The 26,643-nt window shown below is 32.6% G+C and overlaps 1 protein-coding gene across 4 annotated transcripts in view; it reads left to right on the forward strand.

Moving 5' to 3' along the window:
* Window positions 1–12,085: 12,085 nt before the first annotated feature.
* LOC129740684 (glutamate receptor ionotropic, kainate 2-like) overlaps window positions 12,086–26,643 on the forward strand; it is a 107,345-nt gene continuing 92,787 nt past the window's right edge. For all 4 annotated transcript variants that reach the window (XR_008736333.1, XR_008736334.1, XR_008736335.1 and 1 more), the window contains exons 1-3: window positions 12,086–12,223; window positions 23,225–23,383; window positions 25,452–25,472. Coding sequence is in view for 1 of the 4 variants with exons in the window: in XM_055732446.1 (XP_055588421.1) it covers window positions 12,185–12,223; window positions 23,225–23,383; window positions 25,452–25,472 (219 nt within the window). In the remaining 3 variants the exon portion in view is untranslated. The remainder of the gene's footprint in view (window positions 12,224–23,224; window positions 23,384–25,451; window positions 25,473–26,643) is intronic.

Raw genomic sequence — 26,643 nt, forward strand, 5'->3', positions numbered from 1 at the left:
TCCGGGCTATTTCGACAATAAAAAACACCTCGAAAACTCCGGGCACTCAATTTCAAAGCGTTCAACTGAAAATCTGGGCAATATCCAGGCGAATTTGGGCAAAATTAAAAAAATGAAAAAAATTTGTACGTCAAAACACATCAGTATAATTAACAAGTAAAAAAAAACTTAATAAAACCGGGGAAAATCTGGGCTATTTTCACCGAGTTTTGCTGCGCTAGATAATCTTTATTTTTTGTAAGGTTAGTCAAAATGTCGGAACATGCGGTTACAGAAAATACGTGTAAAATAAAAATGTTCCCTTGATTTTTCTGTAATCTCACCGGAATTTCAAATGAATTGGAATTCCATACGAGCAGGTCTGCAGCCGAACCACATGTTCAAAGGAAACCCTGTTTTAAAATGGATCCCCTTTTCCCTTTGCATCCTATAACAAGTTGGCAGTTTTACTTCAGTTCTAATCGCATTATTCCATCGCTTTGAAAAGATTTAACTTCGTTTAACGAAACACGGGTCTTTTTCTATGTTTTTTTTTCGGTGTGCTGCTGCTTGTCGTCTCTCTAATGGGTCCACTCAAGTGCCTCGACTCGAATCTACTAGGGGTGTAAAACCGGTTCCACCGTCGTCGTCATCAGGTGCAAAAATCAAAGTCAGGGTCCACTAGCTCCACAGTTTGTCCTTTAGGGATTCCTTTTGCTTTTTTTCCCTATGTGTCGTTAGGTTCGTTCCACTTTTCTTCCACCTGCCACCTGCCTTTCCCGGTAATTAAGACTAATGGTGGGTGGCTTTTATCTAATTGAAAACCCCTTAATTGACTGTCGGCTGTATGCCACCTCATACCTTTTCAAGAGAGAGGCGTTGCTCCAGCTCCAGCTTCAGCAGTCGAACAAAGGTGTCCCGTGGAATGAACGGATCATTTCGACTAGCTTCTCTGCTCTAATGGATTGTGTACACACTCGTATACGGGCCAGCTACACATCATCCGTCCGAAGGGACCACCAGATCTGGATCCGGATCCGGTGAGAATGGCCGGCGACGGCCCGTTTAGAGTTATTTAGGGTTGGTTCTCCTCCAACGCGCGCTGACAACGACGCACAGTGGATCAAGCTTTTCGAGGGTCAATCAAAACCAAAAAACTTTTCAATATTATCGTACGAGGTTTGAAGTCCTTTGACTCTGGGGCTTTATATAGAAGAATTCTACTAAAATTTGACTCTTGGACATCTTTAGTAAAATTGCCGTAGAATTGCTTAATTTCAAGCCCCAAATATTGAGGATTGGTCAAATCTCGTCAGATAATGGTGAAAATGTTTTCCTCTTATAAAAAATTTATAGGAAAAATATTACCAGCCTTTGAAAAAACGGAAGTACAAACTTAAATTTATATTGTATGTCAAAATTGGTGACCCCCTCTCCTTGATATACATTTGAAGGAAGAGTTTCGAGACACGCGAATATATTTGTTATGCTTTCTTAAAACTGATATCTTATCTAGGAGCATTTTTTGTTTTTAAAAACACGATTTTTCACTTTTTTCATACAAAAACTGTTGCAAATTTGTATCAGTATCAGAGTGTCCTACCCGGGATTTCAGACCGGGAATTTCCGGGAATAAAAAAAATCCGGAATTTCCAATGCCAATAAAATGTGCTCAATTACTAAAAATTCACATGATCTAAATTGGAGCAAGGAAAATGATGTATGGCTTAGACTTAAAAACATTGAATTTGATAAAAAAAAATGTTTTCGTTCCACTTAGTAAGACAGCAAATACACTTTAACCGACATACACCACTTTACGAGAAAACGGGAGACACGTGCCATGTGTCCTGATTTTTGAAGATTTGTTCTTATTTTTGAGAAATCATCTTGGTTTTGCGAAAATTCTCGAATTGTCCTGATTTTTTAAATTAAAATGTCCTGAATTGTCCTAATTTTCAGAAAAAAATCAAGGATCAAATTTGTGCTTAAGTTTTGAGATCATCGAACAAATCTATAATAAAATAGTAAATTTTACCGATGGTTATCTTCAGCTCAGATGATATTTCAATGGTGTTTTTCGATATGAACTGCAGTCTGCAGAGATTTGAAGTTGCACAATCAGGGATGCGGTCCGAATAAATTTTCATCACTTTTGTAGTTTACGTACAATGATAAAAACAAATTGTTAGAAAATCGGATTTAATCCTCAAATTTCATTGGTCAGGACGAAAATCTTTAATGGTGCTGATTCATCCAGCATTATAGTTCTTTTGATATTAGACACAAACATTACTTATCGATGGATATATGTTAAAGTTAATTTGGCTTAACAAAGGTTCCAAAGGGAATTGGTACCGAATTCTCTCGAGTATTCCAAAAAAAAAAACCTATTTCGTGAATTTTCATTCACATCCACTCAGTATTAAAGATACAAATGGGGCCTGAAAAAGCCTTCTATGAACATGAAGTTACAAAATGTTCCTCAATAGGATTTATTGTGATTTGTCAACTGCATCCGCCATTTCATGAACATGAAATGTGAACGAATATCACAAAAGGGAATATAATCGAAAAATATTTTTTTGTTGTTCGGAGATTGTTGTATTTCCTGAGAGGCTCCGTCACATCGAAAACGTGTGACGCTCTCATATTCATGTTAGCCGCTCAGTTTAGCCACACGTTGCAATGCTTGGAGTTCTCCTTCTTTACTTTCTCGCTCCGGGAATTCCTTGGGGCCCGGCTAGTAGAACTATCAAAATTAGCGTGGCGATGAACGTGTTAAAGCTAACTTAAAAGGTTTGTTTTTGGAAAAAATAAATTTTGCCCTTTAAAAATTTTTGTCCAACTGAATTTACTTACCATGAATTTATCACACTTTGAAAGTTTTTCTAAGAAATTCATGTATTAAATATCTTGATAATTTCAAGCTGCTGTACGAGTATCAAACTTTATAAATTGGATTCAAATTTTTACAAACTGATATAATTGGAACGGATGTTTGATTTATAAACCATTTCGTAATGTTGTTACGTAATGTAAATGAACATCAGCTCATTGATTGAGCTGATTAATCTGGGTTTGACCTGTTTAACGAGACTTTTGGTTGTTTGGGTATGTTTTGATCTCAATCCAAGGAATCCAGGAATAAAACAAAATTTATTAGAACTGGCATCCCTAATTTTAGTGTAATCCGGAATACACGCTATAACGAGTCAAACGAATTTCTCGATTTAGTGCCTCCATTTTGTCCGTTAGAGGATGCTGATGCAGTCGTCTTTACATTGTATGGAGAAAACGACTGTAATAAATATTAGTTAAATATATATTTTAAGTGAACAACGACAAAGAGTTTATAAAACCAAACAATTCCAATAAAAAAAAACCTCGAAAAGAATCTGAATGTTCTATTTTGCAACACTCATCATTTAGAATGATGAGGCACCCTTTAAAATAAACGAATTTCAAATCAAATCATCATTTAGAACTTCCGTTCCGCAAACTGTTGACTGTAACAAAATCATCGGCAAAGCAATGACAGATTTTAAAAATAAGGGTGAGTTATCTGAAAATTTACGAGATTCGTAAATAATAATAACCTGAAATCTAGCTAACCAATTGCTGCCGATAGTGAAAAACGTTTCTCAATTATTTCAATTTTTGCAGTAAGAATCAATCTAGTTTGTCAGTTAATGTACTTAGTTTTTGGATGTTAGATTTTTCAATTGCTAATTTTTGGCGCATTCAAAAAGTTGGAAATGTTTTGCAATATTTCTACCTTAAAATTAAAAATACCATGTAGATAAGATTTCGTGTGCAGTAGAGTGTTAAAATCTTCGTTTAGATGATAAGTAAGTTATTTGAAGTCATATGACTCTACTAAAGACGCTAGAGTGAAATTTTGAGTATGATCGTCCAGACTGAGATATAACGTTTCAAAATAAAAAAAGCTACAGAAGCTTCGGACCATACAATACAATTAATCATATCACAAGTTCACGAAATTCACAGTTTTTCGTGATGCTAAGAGTTTAAGTCCTGATTTTGACTTGTTGGGCTGAATCCTATTTGGATTCTAAATCCAAATGTACTATCAGTTTTTCTCTATCTTCTCTAGTCCTACAAATCCAAAGGTATGTTTTTAAAAATAGGAAGAGATATTTCGAAATTTTTGAACATTGCTGGCTATATTAAAATTTGGTTTAATGAATAAAAAATAACATTTCATTAATATGAGTTATAACACATTAAAAACTGAAAGTCTTCTGTTTTTTAAAGTTGGAATTTTAAAATGCATAACAGTCACTGAAGCACATTCTACGTAGAGTTTTGATCTTAAGGATTATCATTCATTGCACTACGTTTTTGAAGACCGTAGCATATTATGACTTATGCTTAAAGTTAGCGAGGATTGAGCTTTTGATAAAAATAAAAGGCATGGTTATTCTTATATTCTACTAAACATGATTATTGTAATGTTTTACTAAACAGGACATAAAAACGAAAAAAAGAACTTCTGATGTTTTTTCCTTAGAAGTCTAAATACTCGCAGTTCGAACCGTGTATAGTACATCAATGTACACGAAGAGAACCAAGTTTTAAACATTTTTGCCCAATCATCTTTCATATAACTTTGAAGACATTTAAACAAAGTTTATTATTGAGGGAAAGTTTTAAACATTGTTCTCTATATATCGCTAGAATATCTAGGTAAAATTTGAATTAAAATTTAAGAATATTTTCGCTAAAAGTACAGTTCCTTTGTATCTTGAAAGTAGTTTGTATCACGAAACCCATAGCACAAAGCTAAAAGTTTTACGTCAAGTAAATATAATCCCTATTTTATAAACCAAAATACACTGTCTTTGAATTATTATTCGTAAAATTGTACTCCAGAGGAATTATCCTGAGTCATTTTTCGCGAAGGAATGCCTCTTCTTATTTCTATAAGGGATCCATTGGCCCCTTCATGATTTATTTACAAAAAAAATCATTCAAAACTTGAGAGAAACTTTTCGTTCCAAAAATTTAAGTTTTGCAAATTACATATGTAGAAGAGAGTGGGGTAACGTGGGGCATGAAGAAACGTGGGCCACTCTAAATATCTCAGATGTGTGTTGAGATAAAAATCTCAATCCAACTGTCATCGTCGTCGCTTTGCGTAAGCATGTTTTTCTATATGTTATTGACTTATGTACGTATCATATGCTTCTCTTATTTATCAAGCTTAAAAAAGTTAAAAAACAAATACTTACATAACAAAAAAAAGCACCCGCTAATTGCTTCGATGGGGAACCTAAAGTTCATAACAAAAATATGCTCATACGCTTATGATCTTAGTTTTGTCATGTTCTTTCACGTGAAAAAAGAATTTTTGATGAAACATCAATAAGTCACACAAACGCAACAAATTTGGAAATCATAGCTTGTGGGGAATCGTGGGCCACAAATCTTGGGCCATCTATATTTTTTTGTTTTTAGAAAACTATTCAGAACTTAAAATATGAAATTGCTATAAACTAACGAAATGAATTTTGAAATTATAGTTTTGGATCAACTCATAAACTTTGCATGTTATTTGGACAATTTGGATTTAGTGACCCACGACTCCCCACCATCAAAACTAAAAAAATATTGTTTTTTTTTTTTCAAAACAGTCAGAAGTTGAGAAAAATAACTTATTAAAAATTAAAAAAATTGCCTAATGACACCTTAAAAATAGAGAAAACCATACCGATTTTTTTTATCTTTTATAATAAAAAAGTTATAAAAGAAAGAAAAAAGTGACCTATGATTCTCCACTCTCCCAAAATTTTTAACTAGAACAAAAATATTTAAAAGAAATTTTGTTATATTAAGCATGTTTTTCCTTGTTTGATATCTCATATTTCTCTTGTACTTTCCATCACCTTTGAAAAAATCATTGTCATATTTTCATTAATATTTCAAACATTGCCAAGTTCTTTGATAAAAAAGCATAGATGCATTACTGGGTAACGTTTATATAGAAATTCTACGTCTGTTCCTCATACTGGTTTCGAGACATACATAGCTGATTAGAAATCAAATGTCCTACCTGTTCTCTATTCAGAGAAAACATTTTTCTGACGAAATGAAATCTCTTTCAGTTTTTTCGATCATTTTAAACACCTGGAGCCCAAACTTCCTCCAAAAATGATATTATTTGAATAAACGAATATTGACAAATGGATCAGAAAATAAATGGATAGATTCTCGGTGGGTGTTTCGGCAAAACTTTTATGTACCCTGGCCCACTGTGCGACAGCGGGGCGAGATCGGATCGAGGTGATACCGACCACCAGCGCTACTGATTGTCGACTTGTGTCCCCCCGAATTCCGTTGGTCCGGGGGTTTTATCCCCGAGATTTAGCAATAATTTGATTAACGACTCTCGTTTGGTTTGGTTTGGTTTTTTGGGGACACACGTTTTCTCGGTGGCTTGTTGACACATTTTTCGGAAGGTACGTGATGTGGGTTTGTAGCTAATATCTACTAGGAATCTACTAGGAGATAAGAAGCGAGATGTTGGGTCGACGAAATGAAACGAAGGATGTTTCCTCCCATTTAATCCCCGCATAATTTATTTACAGTTGCCAAAGTTTAACACTTCATTGTGGTGTGTTTGCTAAACGCGTGGGATAATGACGACGGTAGAGATTTTGATTGGATTAGGAAATCAAAGGCCGATAAGCCCTGGGATTCGATTAATTCACGTGAGACCTTGCAGGAGGAGGGGTTTATTTTTTGTGGAATTTAAATTATTGAATATTTTTAATTAATAGAAAGGTACACATTGTGTTCGCTTTTCGGGAACAAAATGGATTATGATGTTTCACGTTAAAATTGAAATTTTCACGGAGCGTTCCGATTGAGAATTGAGAAAATACATATAGGTATATCAATTTCAATTCAAATATCAATTTTATATCACAAATAGTAGGCAAGAAATAAGTGTTTGTTATTTGATTTTTTATTGTTTTTGTAAATTTGTTAATTCAGTTCTGTATTTTAATGCCGTATTTTTCAGTTATCAATTGCATAAAGGAACAACATTTCTGGTGGTTATATTCTAAGAACTGTTTTAAGAACATTTTGTCTTCCTGAATTAGATTATTTTGTAAGATTTTGTCCTTCACCACTTCACCGTTTCTTGATATGATGTTTAAAAATTCTTAAATAAATCGTTTTTGAGGGAAATTATTCATTATTCAATTGCAAATTAGTTTTTCCAAGTTGGTCATTCTCCTTAGCCAGTTTGATGATACCTATTACGCAAAATTTGAAATCCGAAAACTTAAACTTTAAGCTAAAGTTGCACTGCGCTCTTATTCCTCAAAACAATGTAAGAAAGAGTGATAACTTTATTAACGTAGCTATCAGGCTGCTATGTAAATTTTCTTACATTTTTTATCTTGATTACCATTGTAAAATCTCACTCAACTTTCATAATGGCTCTCATATGAACAAATTTACAATCAAAACCATGCAGTACGATTGAAGGCGAATATTTCCAACTCATGAAGACGTTATCGATTTATTTTTCTCGCTTGTACCAATTTTACATACATACGAATGTTTCTCAATCGTGAAATCGCGAAAAGAAAGAAAACACACAAAACTTTAACTTCTGTTCGAATCAAAACTTTTGCATGCAAATTCGACGACCGAAAGAATACATCGCATCGTAAAGTAACGTTTCCCCTTTTTGCTCATATGTCTGTTAGACGTTGAAATGTGTCAGTGAAAAAAAAAAACAAAACCCAGTAAAGATTTGTTTTCCCAGACAGTTTGCACAACGAAATTCGGTCAACAAGCAATTTGAGGAATTGAAAAAAAAAACTCGATAGGAGGGGGTTGTGAATAAAAAAGTGAGAAAGCAGATTTAGTTTGGCAGAAAACAAACGCTGACAAGCAAAATGGAAGAATTAGTCATAACCGGATAGAGATGTCAAGGAATGAACTTTAAACTTGATTTGTTGCGTTTTTTTGTTTGACTTTTGTAAGAAGAGATTTTTTTCATAACTGACATTCCACTAATCACCTCAAAAAAGATTGATTTTCTAGCCAATTTTTCGACAATTTTGACAATTTTGACAATTTTGACAATTTTGACAATTCTGACAATTTTGACAATTTTGACAATTTTGACAATTTTGACAATTTTGACAATTTTGACAATTTTGACAATTTTGACAATTTTGACAATTTTGACAATTTTGACAATTTTGACAATTTTGACAATTTTGACAATTTTGACAATTTTGACAATTTTGACAATTTTGACAATTTTGACAATTTTGACAATTTTGACAATTTTGACAATTTTGACAATTTTGACAATTTTGACAATTTTGACAATTTTGACAATTTTGACAATTTTGACAATTTTGACAATTTTGACAATTTTGACAATTTTGACAATTTTGACAATTTTGACAATTTTGACAATTTTGACAATTTTGACAATTTTGACAATTTTGACAATTTTGACAATTTTGACAATTTTGACAATTTTGACAATTTTGACAATTTTGACAATTTTGACAATTTTGACAATTTTGACAATTTTGACAATTTTGACAATTTTGACAATTTTGACAATTTTGACAATTTTGACAATTTTGACAATTTTGACAATTTTGACAATTTTGACAATTTTGACAATTTTGACAATTTTGACAATTTTGACAATTTTGACAATTTTGACAATTTTGACAATTTTGACAATTTTGACAATTTTGACAATTTTGACAATTTTGACAATTTTGACAATTTTGACAATTTTGACAATTTTGACAATTTTGACAATTTTGACAATTTTGACAATTTTGACAATTTTGACAATTTTGACAATTTTGACAATTTTGACAATTTTGACAATTTTGACAATTTTGACAATTTTGACAATTTTGACAATTTTGACAATTTTGACAATTTTGACAATTTTGACAATTTTGACAATTTTGACAATTTTAACAATTTTGACAATTTTGACAATTTTGACAATTTTGACAATTTTGACAATTTTGACAATTTTGACAATTTTGACAATTTTGACAATTTTGACAATTTTGACAATTTTGACAATTTTGACAATTTTGACAATTTTGACAATTTTGACAATTTTGACAATTTTGACAATTTTGACAATTTTGACAATTTTGACAATTTTGACAATTTTGACAATTTTGACAATTTTGACAATTTTGACAATTTTGACAATTTTGACAATTTTGACAATTTTGACAATTTTGACAATTTTGACAATTTTGACAATTTTGACAATTTTAACAATTTTGACAATTTTGACAATTTTGACAATTTTGACAATTTTGACAATTTTGACAATTTTGACAATTTTGACAATTTTGACAATTTTGACAATTTTGACAATTTTGACAATTTTGACAATTTTGACAATTTTGACAATTTTGACAATTTTGACAATTTTGACAATTTTGACAATTTTGACAACTTTGACAACTTTGACAATTTTGACAATTTTGACAATTTTGACAATTTTGACAATTTTGACAATTTTGACAATTTTGACAATTTTGACAATTTTGACAATTTTGACAATTTTGACAATTTTGACAATTTTGACAATTTTGACAATTTTGACAATTTTGACAATTTTGACAATTTTGACAATTTTGACAATTTTGACAATTTTGACAATTTTGACAATTTTGACAATTTTGACAATTTTGACAATTTTGACAATTTTGACAATTTTGACAATTTTGACAATTTTGACAATTTTGACAATTTTGACAATTTTGACAATTTTGACAATTTTGACAATTTTGACAATTTTGACAATTTTGACAATTTTGACAATTTTGACAATTTTGACAATTTTGACAATTTTGACAATTTTGACAATTTTGACAATTTTGACAATTTTGACAATTTTGACAATTTTGACAATTTTGACAATTTTGACAATTTTCACAATTTTGACAATTTTCACAATTTTGACAATTTTGACAATTTTGACAATTTTGACAATTTTCACAATTTTCACAATTTTCACAATTTTGACAATTTTGACAATTTGACAATTTTGACAATTTTGACAATTTTGACAATTTTGACAATTTTGACAATTTTGTCAATTTTGACAATTTTGACAATTTTGACAATTTTGACAATTTTGACAATTTTGACAATTTTGACAATTTTGACAATTTTGACAATTTTGACAATTTTGACAATTTTGACAATTTTGACAACTTTGACAATTTTGACAATTTTGACAATTTTGACAATTTTGACAATTTTGACAATTTTGACAATTTTGACAATTTTGACAATTTTGACAATTTTGACAATTTTGACAATTTTGACAATTTTGACCATTTTTACAATTTTTACAATTTTTACAATTTATACAATTCATACAATTTCAACAATTTTGACAATTTTAACAATTTTGACTATTTTGATAATTTTGACAATTTTGACAATTTTGACAATTTTGACAATTTTGACAATTTTGACAATTTTGACAATTTTGACAATTTTGACAATTTTGACAATTTTGACAATTTTGACAATTTTGACAATTTTGACAATTTTGACAATTTTGACAATTTTGACAATTTTGACAATTTTGACAATTTTGACAATTTTGACAATTTTGACAATTTTGACAATTTTGACAATTTTGACAATTTTGACAATTTTGACAATTTTGACAATTTTGACAATTTTGACAATTTTGACAATTTTGACAAATATGAAAATTTTGACAATTTTGACAATTTTGACAATTTTGACCGTTTTGACAATTTTGACAATTTTGACAATTTTGACAATTTTGACAATTTTGACAATTTTGACAATTTTGACAATTTTGACAATTTTGACAATTTTGACAATTTTGACAATTTTGACAATTTTGACAATTTTGACAATTTTGACAATTTTGACAATTTTGACAATTTTTGACAATTTTGACAATTTTGACAAATTTGACAATTTTGACAATTTTGACAATTTTGACAATTTTGACAATTTTGACAATTTTGACAATTTTGACAATTTTGACAATTTTGACAATTTTGACAACTTTGACAATTTTGACAATTTTGACAATTTTGACAATTTTGACCGTTTTGACAATTTTGACAATTTTGACAAATTTGACAATTTTGACAATTTTGACAATTTCGCACTTTTGTCAATTTTTATTGCGGTAGTATCAACAACTATGAAATGTTTCAAATGGTTTGCTGCCTTTGTTTGTTCAGTAGATTTACTGCCAACTATTAAATCGCTTGACTCCCCCAAATTTCAAAAGAACCTCGCTTTCAGACGAGGGCAAAGTCATACGTTGAAAATTCCAGCACACAATCATTCCAGATGAGCCTGAAGATAAATGCTATCGTAAAAATTTGCACCGCAAACAAGATGAACGAATAAGCACGCTGATGCTGATAGTATGCATGTATGAAAAACATTCCAAACGAACAATAACCATTTTGGTGGTTAGATTTTCCTTACACTTCCATATCCTTTCCCAATCCTCAAGGAGGTTTTCCTCCCTTGGTACTAAAAAGAGGTTAGGAAATTTAGATAATGTTTTACACATTCCTCAGTTTCTTTCAAATTTTCTCTCCTTCCAAACGAGCACACCATTAGGGATAATGTGCAAGAGGGCTGATTCTGAACCGACCGACCGAAAGACCAACCGAGAAAAATCCCTGGGAAACACGCCATCGAATGGGTTTAACACTGATCCCTTCCCCTTCTAATTCCAGTCTAACCCCTGGAAGATCCACTTCTTTGCACCATGACTTTTTTCGGTTTTCCAACGACAACGTCCAGAAGATAGGGAAAAATGAAAATGAAACGCCTCGCCCCAAGAACCTAAGAAAAGAAAGAATGTAACGCCATCGCCATTACTAATCGCACCCAATTTTCACACGTTTTCCCATCTCATTTCATGCCAATCTAACGACGACGACGACGACGCCGATGCCATTATTTTGTGGCGGGAATGGATACTCCGAACTGGATTGGATAATCGGAACTGGACTGGATTGTCAATATTATAATCCACTCACCCCACAGACCGCTGTTGAAGCAGATCAAAAACTCCGCTGAGTCGCACATCGTGCTGGACTGTACGATCGAGAAGATCTACGAGGTGCTCAAGCAAGCTCAACAGATTGGGATGATGAGCGATTATCATAGCTATCTGATCACGTCACTGGTAAGTTTTGATTTTGAAAACTATATTTGATATTTTCCATGTTTTTGTAACTTTTAGCATTGCAATCGGAAGCTTGAGAAATACAGCTGCTGACTTGGGTAAAAAGTCATAAATATTCTTGAAAATTTTTGATATTTTTTTTTATACTAATGCTCTTGAAGTTCTTTTTTAGTTCCTGAAGTGTCAATTTGACACCCACGACAAAACCACTATAACTGGCCTGTTTCTCAACCGATAATTTCCAGTGCAAAGTTAAATTTAAGAGCAAGAAAATCTGAAAAATTGCGAATTGACAAAAGGTTCGAAAAGTAGCTAAAACAATTTAGACGATTTATTGATTGAAAAGTACAATTTTTACACAACTTTTTTACATTTTTTGTGGTCTTGATCTTAAAAAAATTAAAAAATATATATCCTTATGTGCATTCTAACTTCAGCTTTCTTGGATACTTATTGAAATTTTTTGAGCATTCCGTAGCTGATCTACAGTCTTTTTTTCGAAGCATGTTTTCTCGTTTTTTTTAGACTTTGATGTAGGTGAATAGTGTCTGAGAAACATATTTTGTAAAAAATTGTTGAGAAAGATATATAACCCATTTCAACGTGACGTCACAACGATTGCAAAACAATTTGTTTTTTTAAATTGTATGTAAATTTTACAGTTTATTGCGCTCATTGAAAAAAATTGTACCTAGAAGATAAGAATTACTAGCGCAACAATTTGTGAAGTAAAGCAGCCGCAGCCCGTGGCGTAGAGGATAGCCTTCAAGTCTTCTAATCCAGCGGCCATGAGATCGATTCCCGGTCACGGCATACATAGTACACTTTCTGTGGGTTGGGGGTTTCAGCATTTTTAATATGCTAGCCATCATATCTTCAAAAGATATAAGCTTATAGTTAAGATAAAAGAATCTCTTCGTGGAAACATCAAGTTTCATTGAAATCCTCAATGTGTTTGTGTTCGATTTCTTAATGTATTTTTTTTTTTGAACGGATCTTTATTAATTATAAGCAATAGAAGTCGTGACGTCACAACGCGTCACTTTTTCCACTTTTCTGATTTTTTTTAAATCGTTATTTTGCTCTTCTATTTATACGACCAAAAATTTCAGAAAATTTCAGAAAAGTATCAATTTGTTACAACCGACGAATTGCTGTTTTGATTTTTTGAAATTTTAGTTTCAATTTATTTCAGTGCGATCTAGTTCCGTGACGTCACAACGTGGCATTTTTTTTGTTAACACGATTGTGACGTCAAGAAGTTTTATTTTAAGCTACATCAAATAAATCAAAATATAATCTTAAAATTATTATTTAATTCACTAAAGTAGCTTAAAAACTTAACAAGTAATGTGATTCGGTGATAAAAAGATCCATTTATTCCCAAAAAATAATTGCATTGCACCCAAAAAGGCCTATGCAAACAGATAAGGTTTGAAACACTGCGAACAACATTTTTATACAAAACTAGCTGACCCGGTGTGCTTTGCTACACCTTCCAAAAATAAATGTTATTTGTAAAAAATTATTTTTGTAAGCATTTCTTTTTTTTTTAATTAAACCTCATCATAGTTCAGAACCAACAACTTTGAAATGAGAGCTACAGCTGGAGTTCCGAATTGCAATTCAAAGATGGTATATATTATTTACTGAAACTTGATCTCTAAATTTGTTTTTCAAGATCTCAAATTTATTCTCTGTTTTTAAAGCTTCATAATGACTCAAATAATGTCAAAATTTATGGATTTTTTACCTTTTTCCCCCAAAGTGAGAAGTTACGAACATCCAAAAAAACATTTATCACATCTTTATTTTGAATTATGCCAAATATCCGTACGCAAAAAAAAACCTTCTTATAAAGTATGTTTCTTCTTTGAAAAGCTCTTTATCTTAAACTTACATGGGAGCTGCCCCATCTTTTTAAATTTTGTCCACCACTGCTTGAAGAAGCTAGGCTAATTTACCCGGCTCGAGTTTACATTAATTTTTTATTGCAAAAAAAAGATTCGCATATTGGAATTTATTGCATATTGTACATTATGGAGATAGAATTTTGAAAACCGGTCAATAGCGTGAATCGGGACAGTTTTTTGAGTATATTCCTAATATTCTGTATTATGAGCACTTCCAGCTACTATTAGCTTTGGATGGTGTATTTTTTGGAGTTGAAAAAATAAGCCATAGAAATTTGAAAAAAAAACCATCCTCGCCCTTCGAAGCAATTTGAATATCAATACTTTTTGTGACAAAATTATGTTAAAAAAATGTTTTGCCATATGCCAAACTCGTGGACATAAGATATTATAGCTTAAAGTTTTCCCAAACAGCACTTGTCATGGTTTGAAAATTATCGACTTTATAAAGTGCAAATTTCGTTTTTTTAAATAAATTTATCAAAGCAAAAAATATAAATATTTAAAAAATATCATTTGCATCACTAAATAAATTCTCAGCGTTTTTTATTTTCTCTTTGAAAGTCAAATATTCAAAAATGTTGACAAAAACAAATTTCTAAGTTAACACTAAGTTAACAGCACATTGAAGACGACCTAAAACTGCTTTCAAAATATTTCAATTCAAACCTACTTTCACTTAATTATACAAAAACCAAATACATATTGTTTCGTTCTTCGCATAAAAAACTGCCTCGTACTAATGACCCAGCTATGAATGGTAATACGATTGAGAGAGTAAGTTGTTTCAAATTTCAAATACTAATACTTAAGAATTTACTTAGATGAAACTCTCTCATGGAATCGTCAAATTGAACACTTGAAAAACAAATTACTCCTCTTTGCGGTGTTCTTTGGAAACTGAGAAATTTTGTTCCGCAACATGTTCTCTTTAAATTTTATTTTGCGTTTATTCACTCTCATTTGAACTACCTTATTATGATCTGGGGAAGAGCCTCTTTGTCCCACTTACAGAAACTTCAAACGCTCTAGAATAGATGCTTGAAAAACATCTTAAAGCTTCCTTTGTTATTCCCTACCCTTCAGCTATACTCTTTAAGAACGCATAACGTTCTTCCAATATCTGAACTCTGTGATTTGCAAACTGTTATATATGTCTATGATAATCTACACTCAATTGAAAATATTCAAAACCTCCATTTTACTACGGGGTTGCGAACTCATAACACTCGTCAGTCAGATTTCTTGCAACGAAGCCGATCCACTACACCATTAGGGCAAAAAAGAATTTCGTTTATTGGACCTACTAAATACAACACCTTACCAACTGAAATTAAAAGTATAACCAATCGTTCCATGTTCAAAACCAAAGTGATACAGCTTTTGAAAGAAAAATTGAACCATTAAAACAGTCGATCATCAACCAGTCTTTGTTTTGTTTACCTTTTGTACATTTATAGCGTTAATTTCTAATATTATTATTCTTTAAAAATTTTGTAGTTTGTATTATTATCTTATTGAATTATTGAACATAACTTGATAAAATTAGCAAAAAATAAATAGTGCAATAGTAAATATAGTATAATGAATCTCTTCAAAGGAAATTATTATCCATTGAGATTCATATTGTAGTCAATTTAGTTAAATAATACATTTCCTCGCACGACATCAAAAATTTTTGTGCTCTCAGCATGATTAAAATTTGCTCGCGTTTAATTTTATTATCATTGCTGCCAGACATGCTGAGAACAGTGGCGTTCATTACCAGAGGGCTCAATTCAGCCTTTTGGTGTGGGGGAGTTTGGTGGACCGCTCCAAAAAAATTAAAATATTAAACATTTGTCCCGTATATTGGGGCAAGTGTAAATGCAATGTTTATTTTCAGATGCGTCAGAGTGATGGCTTTAAAATGGATTTAAAACGTATTTCTGTTTGTTTGTTTTTTTAGGTTTCATTCATATATCTGCAGTATTCCTGCAGTATAAATTTATGTTTGTTAAGGTCAAAGCTAATGACCTTCTAAATAAAGACATTTAAGAATTTTAAATATCCGCTTCAGTTTCAACATTCGGAATACCTCTTCTGGTCTCTCCAACAAATTGATTATTTTAAGATGAATTTCTTAAAAGTTTGACGTTGGCCCTTGCCCCACCGTGTAAGTTGACAGGAGGAAATATTGTTTTTAACACTTTTAGGGTAAACTAAAAATTTCTCATAAAAATTTTGCTTCCAGTTGAATATCAGTTCTAATGTCTCACTTTTCAAAAAAGAAGCGGATCAAAAGTCTCTTTTATGCAGCCACGTAACACAAAAACACTTTTCAAGCTAAGTACGTACTTGAATTGGTATGTAAGCAAAAAGTACGGTGTTTTATTCAGAATAATTTAAATAAAAAGCTCCCATTTTCATTTCAAAATTCGTTTCAGTTGTGTATTTGGGCCGAAGTAACAATTTCAAGAAGAAAACATAATTTTTAATTTTTTTTAACAGAGAAAAGTTGAACGTTTGAACATGCTCTAGTGTTCCTTGAATGAAAATTCTTTCGGAAATAGAATTCCCTCACTTTTTGTCAATAAAAATCAGTTTATTTCACTGATGCCTTTCACTTATGCACACTTTAAATTTAATTTATTTTATTAGAGAAGCTTACTTGGTAGATTCGCCTCTAACTTATGCACACGTCAGTCCTATCTTATCTAATTTAAAGAAAATGCTCTTGATCAGTTCATGTGTCGGATCGGATTTTTTGATCTTCTTTAAATTTAATTGGCGTTTGATAAAACTACAGTTAAGAACATTTTTACATGTTCAACAAAATTTTTCCGATCAACTCCTGTAGAAAACATCTTATTCATTTTTCTGTTATCATTATGATTCAAATGGGTTTAAAACTTGTATGTACATTCTTTACTTTCTGTATTTTTTTCAATTGTCCGCAAAGTGTCATACCATTATTTCATTAGCATCAGAACTAAATTTATATTTTTAAGACAACAAAAGCTACCTACACTAACACGAACTAAATATGGAAGTATTTTTGCAAATCTTTCAATTGGCTTTGATTCCCTCAAGAAAAAGAAAATCTCTAAATTTTGGCAAAAAAAATGTATAGATATGTTTTATTCGATCGGCTAAATGTCAATCTGGGTCACATCTAGGCGTCATTCATAATCATGTGCTGTACAAATGAGCTAGGAATTAAGTAGACAAAAAATCACATCAAGGCTTCATATCGCCACCACGTGAATTGAAAATATGCTTGGTTGAGAAATACGCGCCAAAATATTCCCACTGATCAGTATGCTATGTCATGGTTACTATCCTCTCGCGACGTATGTTCGCGACGCCTCGACCATGGAGACGAAAAACAAACCGCCCAAAGGAAAAAAAGTCTCGAGTGAAAATGGATGCCATGACTTTAATTTGTTTCGAAAAACTACAAATTTTGTTCGGGAGCCCTCTCCCCCTTAAGTCAGAGCGGTTTGTAACTATTATAGAAACCATCTCCGGCCCCAAAAACCCTCATATGCCAATTTTGACGATGATCGGTTCAGTAGTTTCCGAGTCTATAGGGAACAGACAGACAGACAAACATTCATTTTTATATATATAGATAATTTGTGCGATCACATGAACATTATTTCAAAAAAATTATACTAGAAAAAATTTATTCGTTAAAGCCTTTATATTTATTTTTAAATCTTTTAAGTATTCAACTACAAAGAAAAAGAAAAATATATGACTATTTTAAAAGCTTTTGTTCTATTGAAAATTAGTAAATGAGCACTAGAGTGCTCAAATCAACCGAATTAAGAAAATCTTACAAGTTGCAAGCAAAAATTGATCCTAGGTGTTGCACAAAGTCGCATGTTAAATTTGGGCGGATTTTGTTCGGAAGGAACATGAAAACCCAGTTATGCACCAATTTCTGAAGTGTCTACCGACCGATTTCTTTCCATTATAGTTTTTCACGAAGCTTTCAACATGACAAATATTTAACCCTTTCCTTCCCATGGTAGCACAGGTGATCCACAAATTTACACAGCTCGCATTTGAACTGGGCGCTTTGGATCAACACCATTTTTTCACCGAATGTGTAGATATGAGTGAAGAAACATTGCACAAAATTTGAAGAAAATAAGTTCGCTAGGTTTTGCTTGGCAGATCAAAAGCTGCAAAAAAGTCGGATTTTTTTCGAATTTAAATCAAGTCGTCATTTATTATTCAATAACTTGACAAGTTTTTATAATTTCCTTCAAATAAAAATACTAACGTGCAGAAGGTTGCTTATGCAAGCAGAATCAAATGGTGGTTTACTTAGATTTCAACTGAAACATATAAATTTTTGGATAAGTAAAGTGGATCACTGGTGATACACTGGGAACAAAACGTACTTTTCTTCTTGTGAAGCTTCTAATCAATATTCATAAAAATCATTTCGTCAACAAAAAAATTCGCTTCAGGATACTTATTTCATCTGCTTAAATGACCACATGTCTCGAAATATTTGTAAAAGCTCGTGATTTTCTCGAAAAACAGCATGTTTTGTTTTCCTTGCGAAAAGTGTCATGGCGGCCAATGTTCAATGCAAAAATGAAAATTTCAAATATTTCAATAAATAGACTTTCGAGGGATGCGTATACAAAAGAAGTTTTTTATCAAATAGGATCGTTTAGTTTGTGATCAATGAAGTGATGAAATTCCATGTTTTTTTTTGCAATTATTTCCTGTTTTTCATTTGCACCCTTTGTGTTGTTATCTTCCCAATGGAGCACATGTGATCCACCTCAAAACCCAAATTTATCGAAACGATCATTAAAGTAGGCTTAAATTGAATATTTCTCTCAAAAAGTTGAAGAGACCCTCAATTCTCGACAATATGTGACGTTCTTATTAATCATGAGTTAAAATACAGTAGCTTTTTCTTGATATCACAACAGTTAAAAATAGGTATCTTTATCACCGATTCTAAAGAGTAAACTAGCTGTGATTTTTCTGTATCTCATATCATGTTTAAAATATGGATTGTTCAACATTATTTTGCAAAAGCTTTTTTTGACACGGCTAGATTTTTGGCAAGTTATGATTCGAATAAAAAAAATACTGTTCAATTTATTTTCGTTCTAAAATTTTTAAAATTTCAACGATATCACACTCAATTCTAAAAAAGTTAACTGAATACGTTTCGATGGAAGATGAGGCTCAAGAAGTAAGCTTTTTGATGGTGTGCCAATTATTTGTGAATAATGAAGAATAAAAATCGGTTCTCCAGTTAAGTCAGGAGTGTCAAATTGACACTTCAGGGACTGTGATGGGTAAAAGTTTAAGGGACGGATGAGGGATAACGAAAATGGAGTACTTCTTCCTTTATTCTACCTCCCATTCTGTACAGCAAAACCTCTTTCAAAAATTGATAATTACTGTAGTAGGTATGTATATTCAATTTACGTTAAAGTAAATTAAAGTGAAAATAAACTGAATCCAGCCACCGTAAATGTCGTTACCTTTTTTCCTAAATGTGGATATAATAATTTAAGACCAGATATTATTCTAAAATGTACTCTTCCTTTAATAATTAAGAGAAAGTTATCGATAATTATTTGCTGAGTAGACATTTCAGATTCAGATTCAGATTGATACATTCGAAAATGTCAGGGTTTTCAAAGTTAAGCGGAGTGAGCCAGTAAAGCAATCTGGGTCTTTTCCGGTTTCCAAAATATTGTAAAAAATTTCAATTTTTCAATTTTTTATCAGTGTGTGAAAAACGATTGTTACGCTTAGGTTTTCGATGAAAAAATAATTGATGTTTTTCCTCAGTTTCTTAGTAATATTTATTTTAAAACATCCCTAGATTCTGCATAAATTTGTTAGGAATGAGATGCGCGAAAAATTCTGCAACGCATCTTCTTGGAGCCCACATAACTTTTTGATATTAAAGTGAAACAATTTGAGCTACTTTTTCACAGAAAGGGCTTAAGGTTGCCTGATTTTTTTCAGCACGTATACGGGTTGGACAAATCCGGGTAATTTTATCTAAAAATTTGGCAAAATTCGGGCATTTGATTTCAAAATTGTCGAGATTAGGACAAATTTGGTCAAAACCCAGGAAATACTCATAAAAATCTAGAAAAAAAAACTTATTTTCATCAAAACTTATCAGCAGATTTAAAATCGTATTTTAGACTTCCAGAAAACTTTTCATGATTATTATTATAATATTTGCTTAAAAAATTTGCATAAATAATCAAAAATTTCCACTAAATTTGTTTGTTTTTTTTCTTGATTTCTCAAATAAAGTGAATAAAACCAGGCAATATTCCGGTTTTTTTAATGAAATCCGGGCAACCCGGGCCGGATAGGACTGTTCCTAAATCTTATATTTATATAAAAATTGAGGCGTTTTCTTTGTAACACCATCACGTATACACGGACTATCGAAATGAAGTGTAATTTGGTATCCGAGAGTTTTTCGGGCCAGAGATGATTTGTATAAAAGTTTCCAGAATCTCTTCTAGGAAACATCAAGTTTCATTTCATTCAAAAACCGGGCAATCTGGCAAACCTTTCCCTTGCTGTTTTAGTTTACTTAATAATTCCAATTTAATAAATTAGATTTCTGGAAGTTCAAGTAGTATAGTTGAAGTAACGTTTTTAACTCGGGGGCCCCACTGAGCACCCAGGGCGATTGTCCCTTCCCTTTAGACCGGTCTCAAAAAACATTAAAATAGGTATTAACACACACCATTTTTCAAAACATGCCCTAAACAGGGAAATGCTTACTGCTAGAACGAAAATTTTTGTATAGATGATGTCAATTTTATTCAGAAGTCTGAACCATTGAAGGGTTCAATTGACACCCCAAAACGAAGTCTTTCAATCACAATCCATATTTTTAAAATCTCATTAGAGAACAACTAAATAAATGACCATTAATATACTTCAATCTGTACATATGTATATAAAAAATAAAATTCTGGTAACGATTTGATGTGAATTTGTTTTTTTCCAATGCTAAATACTTGTAATATTTTTTGACCTTCGTTACAGAAACATGGAACAATTTAAAACCTGAGAAATTCAGCTTATCTGACTAATAACATAATTAGGCTCGCAAATTTTCCGGTTTTATCCGGGCTTGCCCGGATATTTATTACAAGATTTGGAAAAAGTCCGGTCTAGCCTGGTTGCCGGAATTTCATTTAGAAAAGCCCGGATTTTGCATAGATTTTTTCACTTTATTTGCCAGAACAAACAGAAAAAAAAACAAATTGTGTTGTATTTTTTTTATTTCTTTATCCAAAAACCACATTTTTTGAACAAGTTTTGTAAAAATAATCATGAAAGGTTTTTTGGAAGCCTAAACACGATTCAAAATCAGACGATGAGTTTTAATAGGAAAAAATCATATTTTTTTCTCTTGATTAACCCTCCAAAGCCGTTCGGGTCTATATGACCCGAAGCGCACATTTCAAACATCTTTATCATCATTCCAATATACTGATGAACTGGTAATTTTGACAGACCAAGTATGTTCTATGAAAATAATGATCAAATCAGCGCCAAAAAATTAAAATTTGAGTTTTGAAAATCGGTTCATTGGGAAATGAAATACAGTTAAGCAAAGCCAAAATTGGATGTCGTTTTTTTAAAGTAAGATTTTTTTCTACCGTAACATTAGTCATAGCGGTCAACACTTTCATTGGACCCCAACATATCTATACATTGTCGGATAGATGGATTCTTGACGATTTCAAACATTAACAAAACAGTTAAATACAGAAAAGCTGTCAAAAGTTATGAGTATTTTAAAAATAAAATTGATTTTTCGGACTTTTTACTTTCTGGACCAGTTTCTGATAATCTGGTAATATCAACTTTATTTTGAAATTTTGAGTAATAAGAATAAATTACCTAGACAATGAATATAACATCATCAAAATCGGTTAACATTTGCAGCCAGGAGAACGAAATCAAACTACAGTTCAAATTTCCCCGAAACGGATTTTTAGCGAACGGCTTTGGAAGGTTAAAGGGTGATACGGTCAAAATTTGGTCAAGGGAAAACGCGTGTAAATCGGTGACATCGTTTATTTAAAAAATCAAATTAAATTTGTTTTTCAAGTTTAATAAGTATAAAATTCAGAAAAAATATTCAGTTAGGTTTCCGCTTTTCCAAATCCGAATTGTTGGGCCTTATGCTTAACCCCTGCCATCAGATTTTGTACAGCCACCTTGTCCACCTTCTTCGCCGCAGAAAGCCAGTGTGCCTTGAACTGCTGCCCGTCCGTGTTTCTTCAGGAAAGGCAGCAGACGTTTATTCAAACACTCTTTCACGTAAATTTCTTGGTTGACAGTCCCGGAAGCTATGAAAATGCTGCTTTCAAGCCACAGGTACAGATGGCTTGCCAAACCAGATATTTCTTCGCGAACTTTGACAGTTTCAGAGAGAGGTTAGGGTTTCGCTTGAAACTACCGGCAACTCTCTTTGTCGTCTCAGCGGCTTCCGGTTTTCGATTTCCCCCCTATCCAGACTTCCTGGCTTTCGACAAACGTTTCCCAAACACTTTAATTACATTTGCAACGGTTGATTTGGCAACTTTTAGCGGTTTTGCCAGCTTTGCGTGCGAGTAGTTCGGATTTTCGCGATGCGCGAGCAAAATTTTGTTACACTGTTCTTCTTCCTTGGACGGCATTTTGACAACTGAAGAGTGAATCCCAAAATCAAAATAGGAGCAACATTCTACACACACCTTCAAAATGAGGGGTGTTCAGGTTTTTTAAATGCAAAATTGAAAGAAATATGTCAAGTTGATATTGACCAAATTTTGACCGTATCACCCTTTATTGTTGAGTAATTGCTGTGTTTGGATCAAATTTTGCCCGGATATTGCCCGAATTTTGATCAGTCAATTATTAAATCAAATGCCCGGATTTTGCAAGGTTTTCAGATAAAAAAGACCGGCTTTGACCGGCCCGGAATCGTACTGAAAAATTCTGGCAACCTTACAAACATAAAGATTTCCGACTGAATGATTTCTTGTAATTTTAATAATTTGTAACCAATCTCATTTTATTTTGTTATCCACAGGACCTGCACACCATCAGCCTGGACGAGTTCAAATACGGCGGCACCAACATCACGGCCTTCCGCCTGGTGGACCCGGAAAACCCGGAAGTCGCCCAAGCCATCCACAGCTGGACTCAGGGCGAAGCCCGTCTGGGAAAACGGATCGACTTCAAAACCACGGTAAGTAGTCCTTTTTCGTGTAGCAAAGCAAGTCCTGATTTAGGAGTTCAAAATTTAAAATTCCAAAAAAAATTAAGGATTTTGTTGAAATTTTAGTTTTATAATGTGAATTTTCAATCTCAAAATTAATATTTCTCACTTAAAATTGAAAATTCATTGTTCAAAACGACAATGAACAATTGGCGAGAATTTTCCAAACGGTTCCTGACTTTGGTTTCCGGTAACGAAACGATGACGTGTTATTTTGTTTATCGACGAAGAGGCTTTGATTGCAATTGACATTTATCTGCTGGCTTGACTGACTGTCTGCCTTTCTACAGATTGCCTGCAAGGAATGAATTGATTAGACTGATATTGTTTGATGGTTTCCAATTCGCACACACACAATGCAATAATGTTGGACCGATTTAGACCGTTCTTCATTGATGAGCTGGAGATTTTCCACCCACAAACGTTTGTAGTTCGATTGTCATGAACGATGGACCTGTTCCCAAGTAGAGCTGAGCTTTGTTGGGAATTTGGATTGTAACTTCATCCGAAGGCAAACACCCATTTCAGGTCCATTGATGCCGGTGATTATCGCTTGTTGAAGCCGGGTAAATATGGTTGGAAATCATCAATTGTTGATCACTTGGCAAAAGGCAATAATTTTGAAATTTATGGGTTGAAAAGATATGTTTTATTTATTTCGGTCCATTAATCAGCAGGTGGCAAATCCACGTGAATGAAAGTTTTTTTTGTGTTAGTTTTTCTTTCAACTTTTCCAGCCTTTCTTTGAATGGGTAAAATCCTGGCATCTATAAATTATCTGCTCATTTTTTGGCAATGTTTCGTTTTGGAGGAAACATGAATTTTTCACAAATAAAAAGTGTTCCAGTTGCTAGAATTTTTCCAAAATAATTTCAAGTTGAAAATTTTTATGTTTCTCGTTCAACATTTAAAAAAAAATTAAGTTGAATTTTTCAAATTATATGTTTTATTCATTTCGGTCCATTAATCAGCAGGTGGAAAATCCACGTGAATGAAACTTTTTTTTTGTGTTAGTTTTTCTTTCAACTTTTCCAGCCTTTCTTTGAATGGGGAAAATCCTGGCATCTATAAATTATCTGAACAATTTTTGGCAATGTTTCTTTTGGGAAACAACATAAATTTGTCACAAATACAAAGTTTTCCAGATGTTACAATTTTTTTAGGAAAAATTCATACATTTTTAAAAGTTTCTCTGTAAAATTTTTACAATTTTTAGAAGAAATTTGTATCCAAGATATTTTTGTCAATTTATGATTCGGTATTTTGAAAAAGAAAATCGAGTCCTAAAAAAAATATCATTATGATGAATCAATTCAAGCCAAACCCAATCGAGCTAAAGTAAATCATTCATAAAACAATTCCATTAACCCCGAATGTTTGTATATCGGCAAGAAATCTGCAAAACTTTCTCCCCTACCAAGCAATAGATCATCGTGTGTGTCGGAAACGAAAAATAATGATGCCTTAACTTGGACCCTGGGGGGATCAAAACACACATTCACCGGAAACTGGGAGATTCCCAAAGTGATGCTGATGCTGCTGACTAAATCAGAACTTTTGGGACAATCGGTCAAATGCTGGTGCCTCACAGAAAGAAGCAATCTTTCCGAAGAACGCCAAAGTTGATTTTGGTCCCTTTGCACTACCGAGAGAAAAAATATCTCTTCGTTACGTCCGAATTCGTTTGTCTAGCACTGCGGTTTATAAATCATTTCCCACTGCCTTAAGGCAGTTCAAGGACTCGATGCTTAATTTTTTTTTCAATTCATATAAACAAAATGTTTTTTTTTAATCAGTTGTGAAACTTAAAATAAAAAAATTAGTTTCCACAAACAAAATCTTGGAAAAAATCTATTTTTTATCAATTTCCCCTTAACAACTGGAAACCCAAGAAACTACTTCCGTATATCATCGGACTGATTTATTTATTTCTTGTTTCTTGTCTTTTTTCATGCTCTCTCATCCTGCTGCCAAACACGAATGAAATCCTCAAACGCACATCGTTTCGTTTTCCATCCAAAAAAAAACAAAAAATCAGGAAAACGTGACCGTTATTAAGGTGAGTAGTTTGTTTCGGACACATTTTTTTTCATTTTTTTTTTTGCTTAAACTGCGGAATCCGGATTAGGTTCTGTCTGTGAACGGTTTTTGTTGGAAATGTCTTGTTGGAGATTTGTTAGTAGGTTTTTTCGCTCTTCCTATTATGGGAACAAGTTTATGAATGTTTTTTTTCGTTTTTTTTTCTTCCGCTTGCTTCCAAGAAGCGTGCGTGACTTTTGTGACGTGGCCGTAATTTTATTTATGGGAATGAACACATTTTTGTTTGAGATCTGATTCACAAGGAGCAAATCAAGTTCATTTTACTTTACTGATAGAAATTAGTGTTCCTTAAGTGAGACCCTTCAGCTAGCAATCTGTTAGTCCTTCTCCAATTTGATTGACCGTGTTCCTGTAAAGTAATTAAAATTCGCCGCTGGCACCACCAATTAATCGTTCTCACGTACTTCTCGCTAAATTTACACCGACACCCCCAAATTGCTCGAAATAAGTTAACAGTCCTTGGAATCAGTCATTCGAAATTCCACCGAAACTCAACAGAGCCTCCATCCCCTCCTTCAATTCCAAAACTTGAATCCAACGTTGCGGCAAAAGTTGATCGGCAACGACGACGACGCCGGCAATCCAACGCGTGCTTCCGGTGCAGTAGCCGGACTCGGTTCAATGTCCGACGATGTCGTTCCTCCACTTTTATGGTCCTTCCCGATTCTATCGGTTTCGTCTCGTCGTCGTCCAAATCGTCATATCCGGAACCGGTAGCAACGAGAGCAAAAGTTTTTGATGGCTAACTTTGGAATCAGCACACAAAAAAAACGATGATAAAATTTAGCATAGTTTGAAAAGTCGGAACATTTGCAAGGAGGGATTTTTCCTTGATCAGTGAGAAGAAAATTGACAAATTGACAAATCGTGAGATTATCTAACTACCTTCAAAATTGTTGATAACTTTCTGATTGACCATAAATAAGAATTAAAAAAGTCTTCCGAAAATAGGAACATTTTCAAAAAATTTCACCGTTTAATCTTTATTTTTGAAAAAAGACCATAACCTACTTAAAAGCTAGTTCACTATTCCCTTTTCCATTTTAAGAGGTGAGTAGTTGGTCCAAATCTCCCGTACATCATCCCCTATCTTAACACCCGTGCTGTTACAATCAGAACGGTTTTAGATT

The sequence above is a fragment of the Uranotaenia lowii genome, chromosome 1, assembly GCF_029784155.1.
Source record: "Uranotaenia lowii strain MFRU-FL chromosome 1, ASM2978415v1, whole genome shotgun sequence".
NCBI classification, from domain to species: domain Eukaryota; kingdom Metazoa; phylum Arthropoda; class Insecta; order Diptera; family Culicidae; genus Uranotaenia; species Uranotaenia lowii.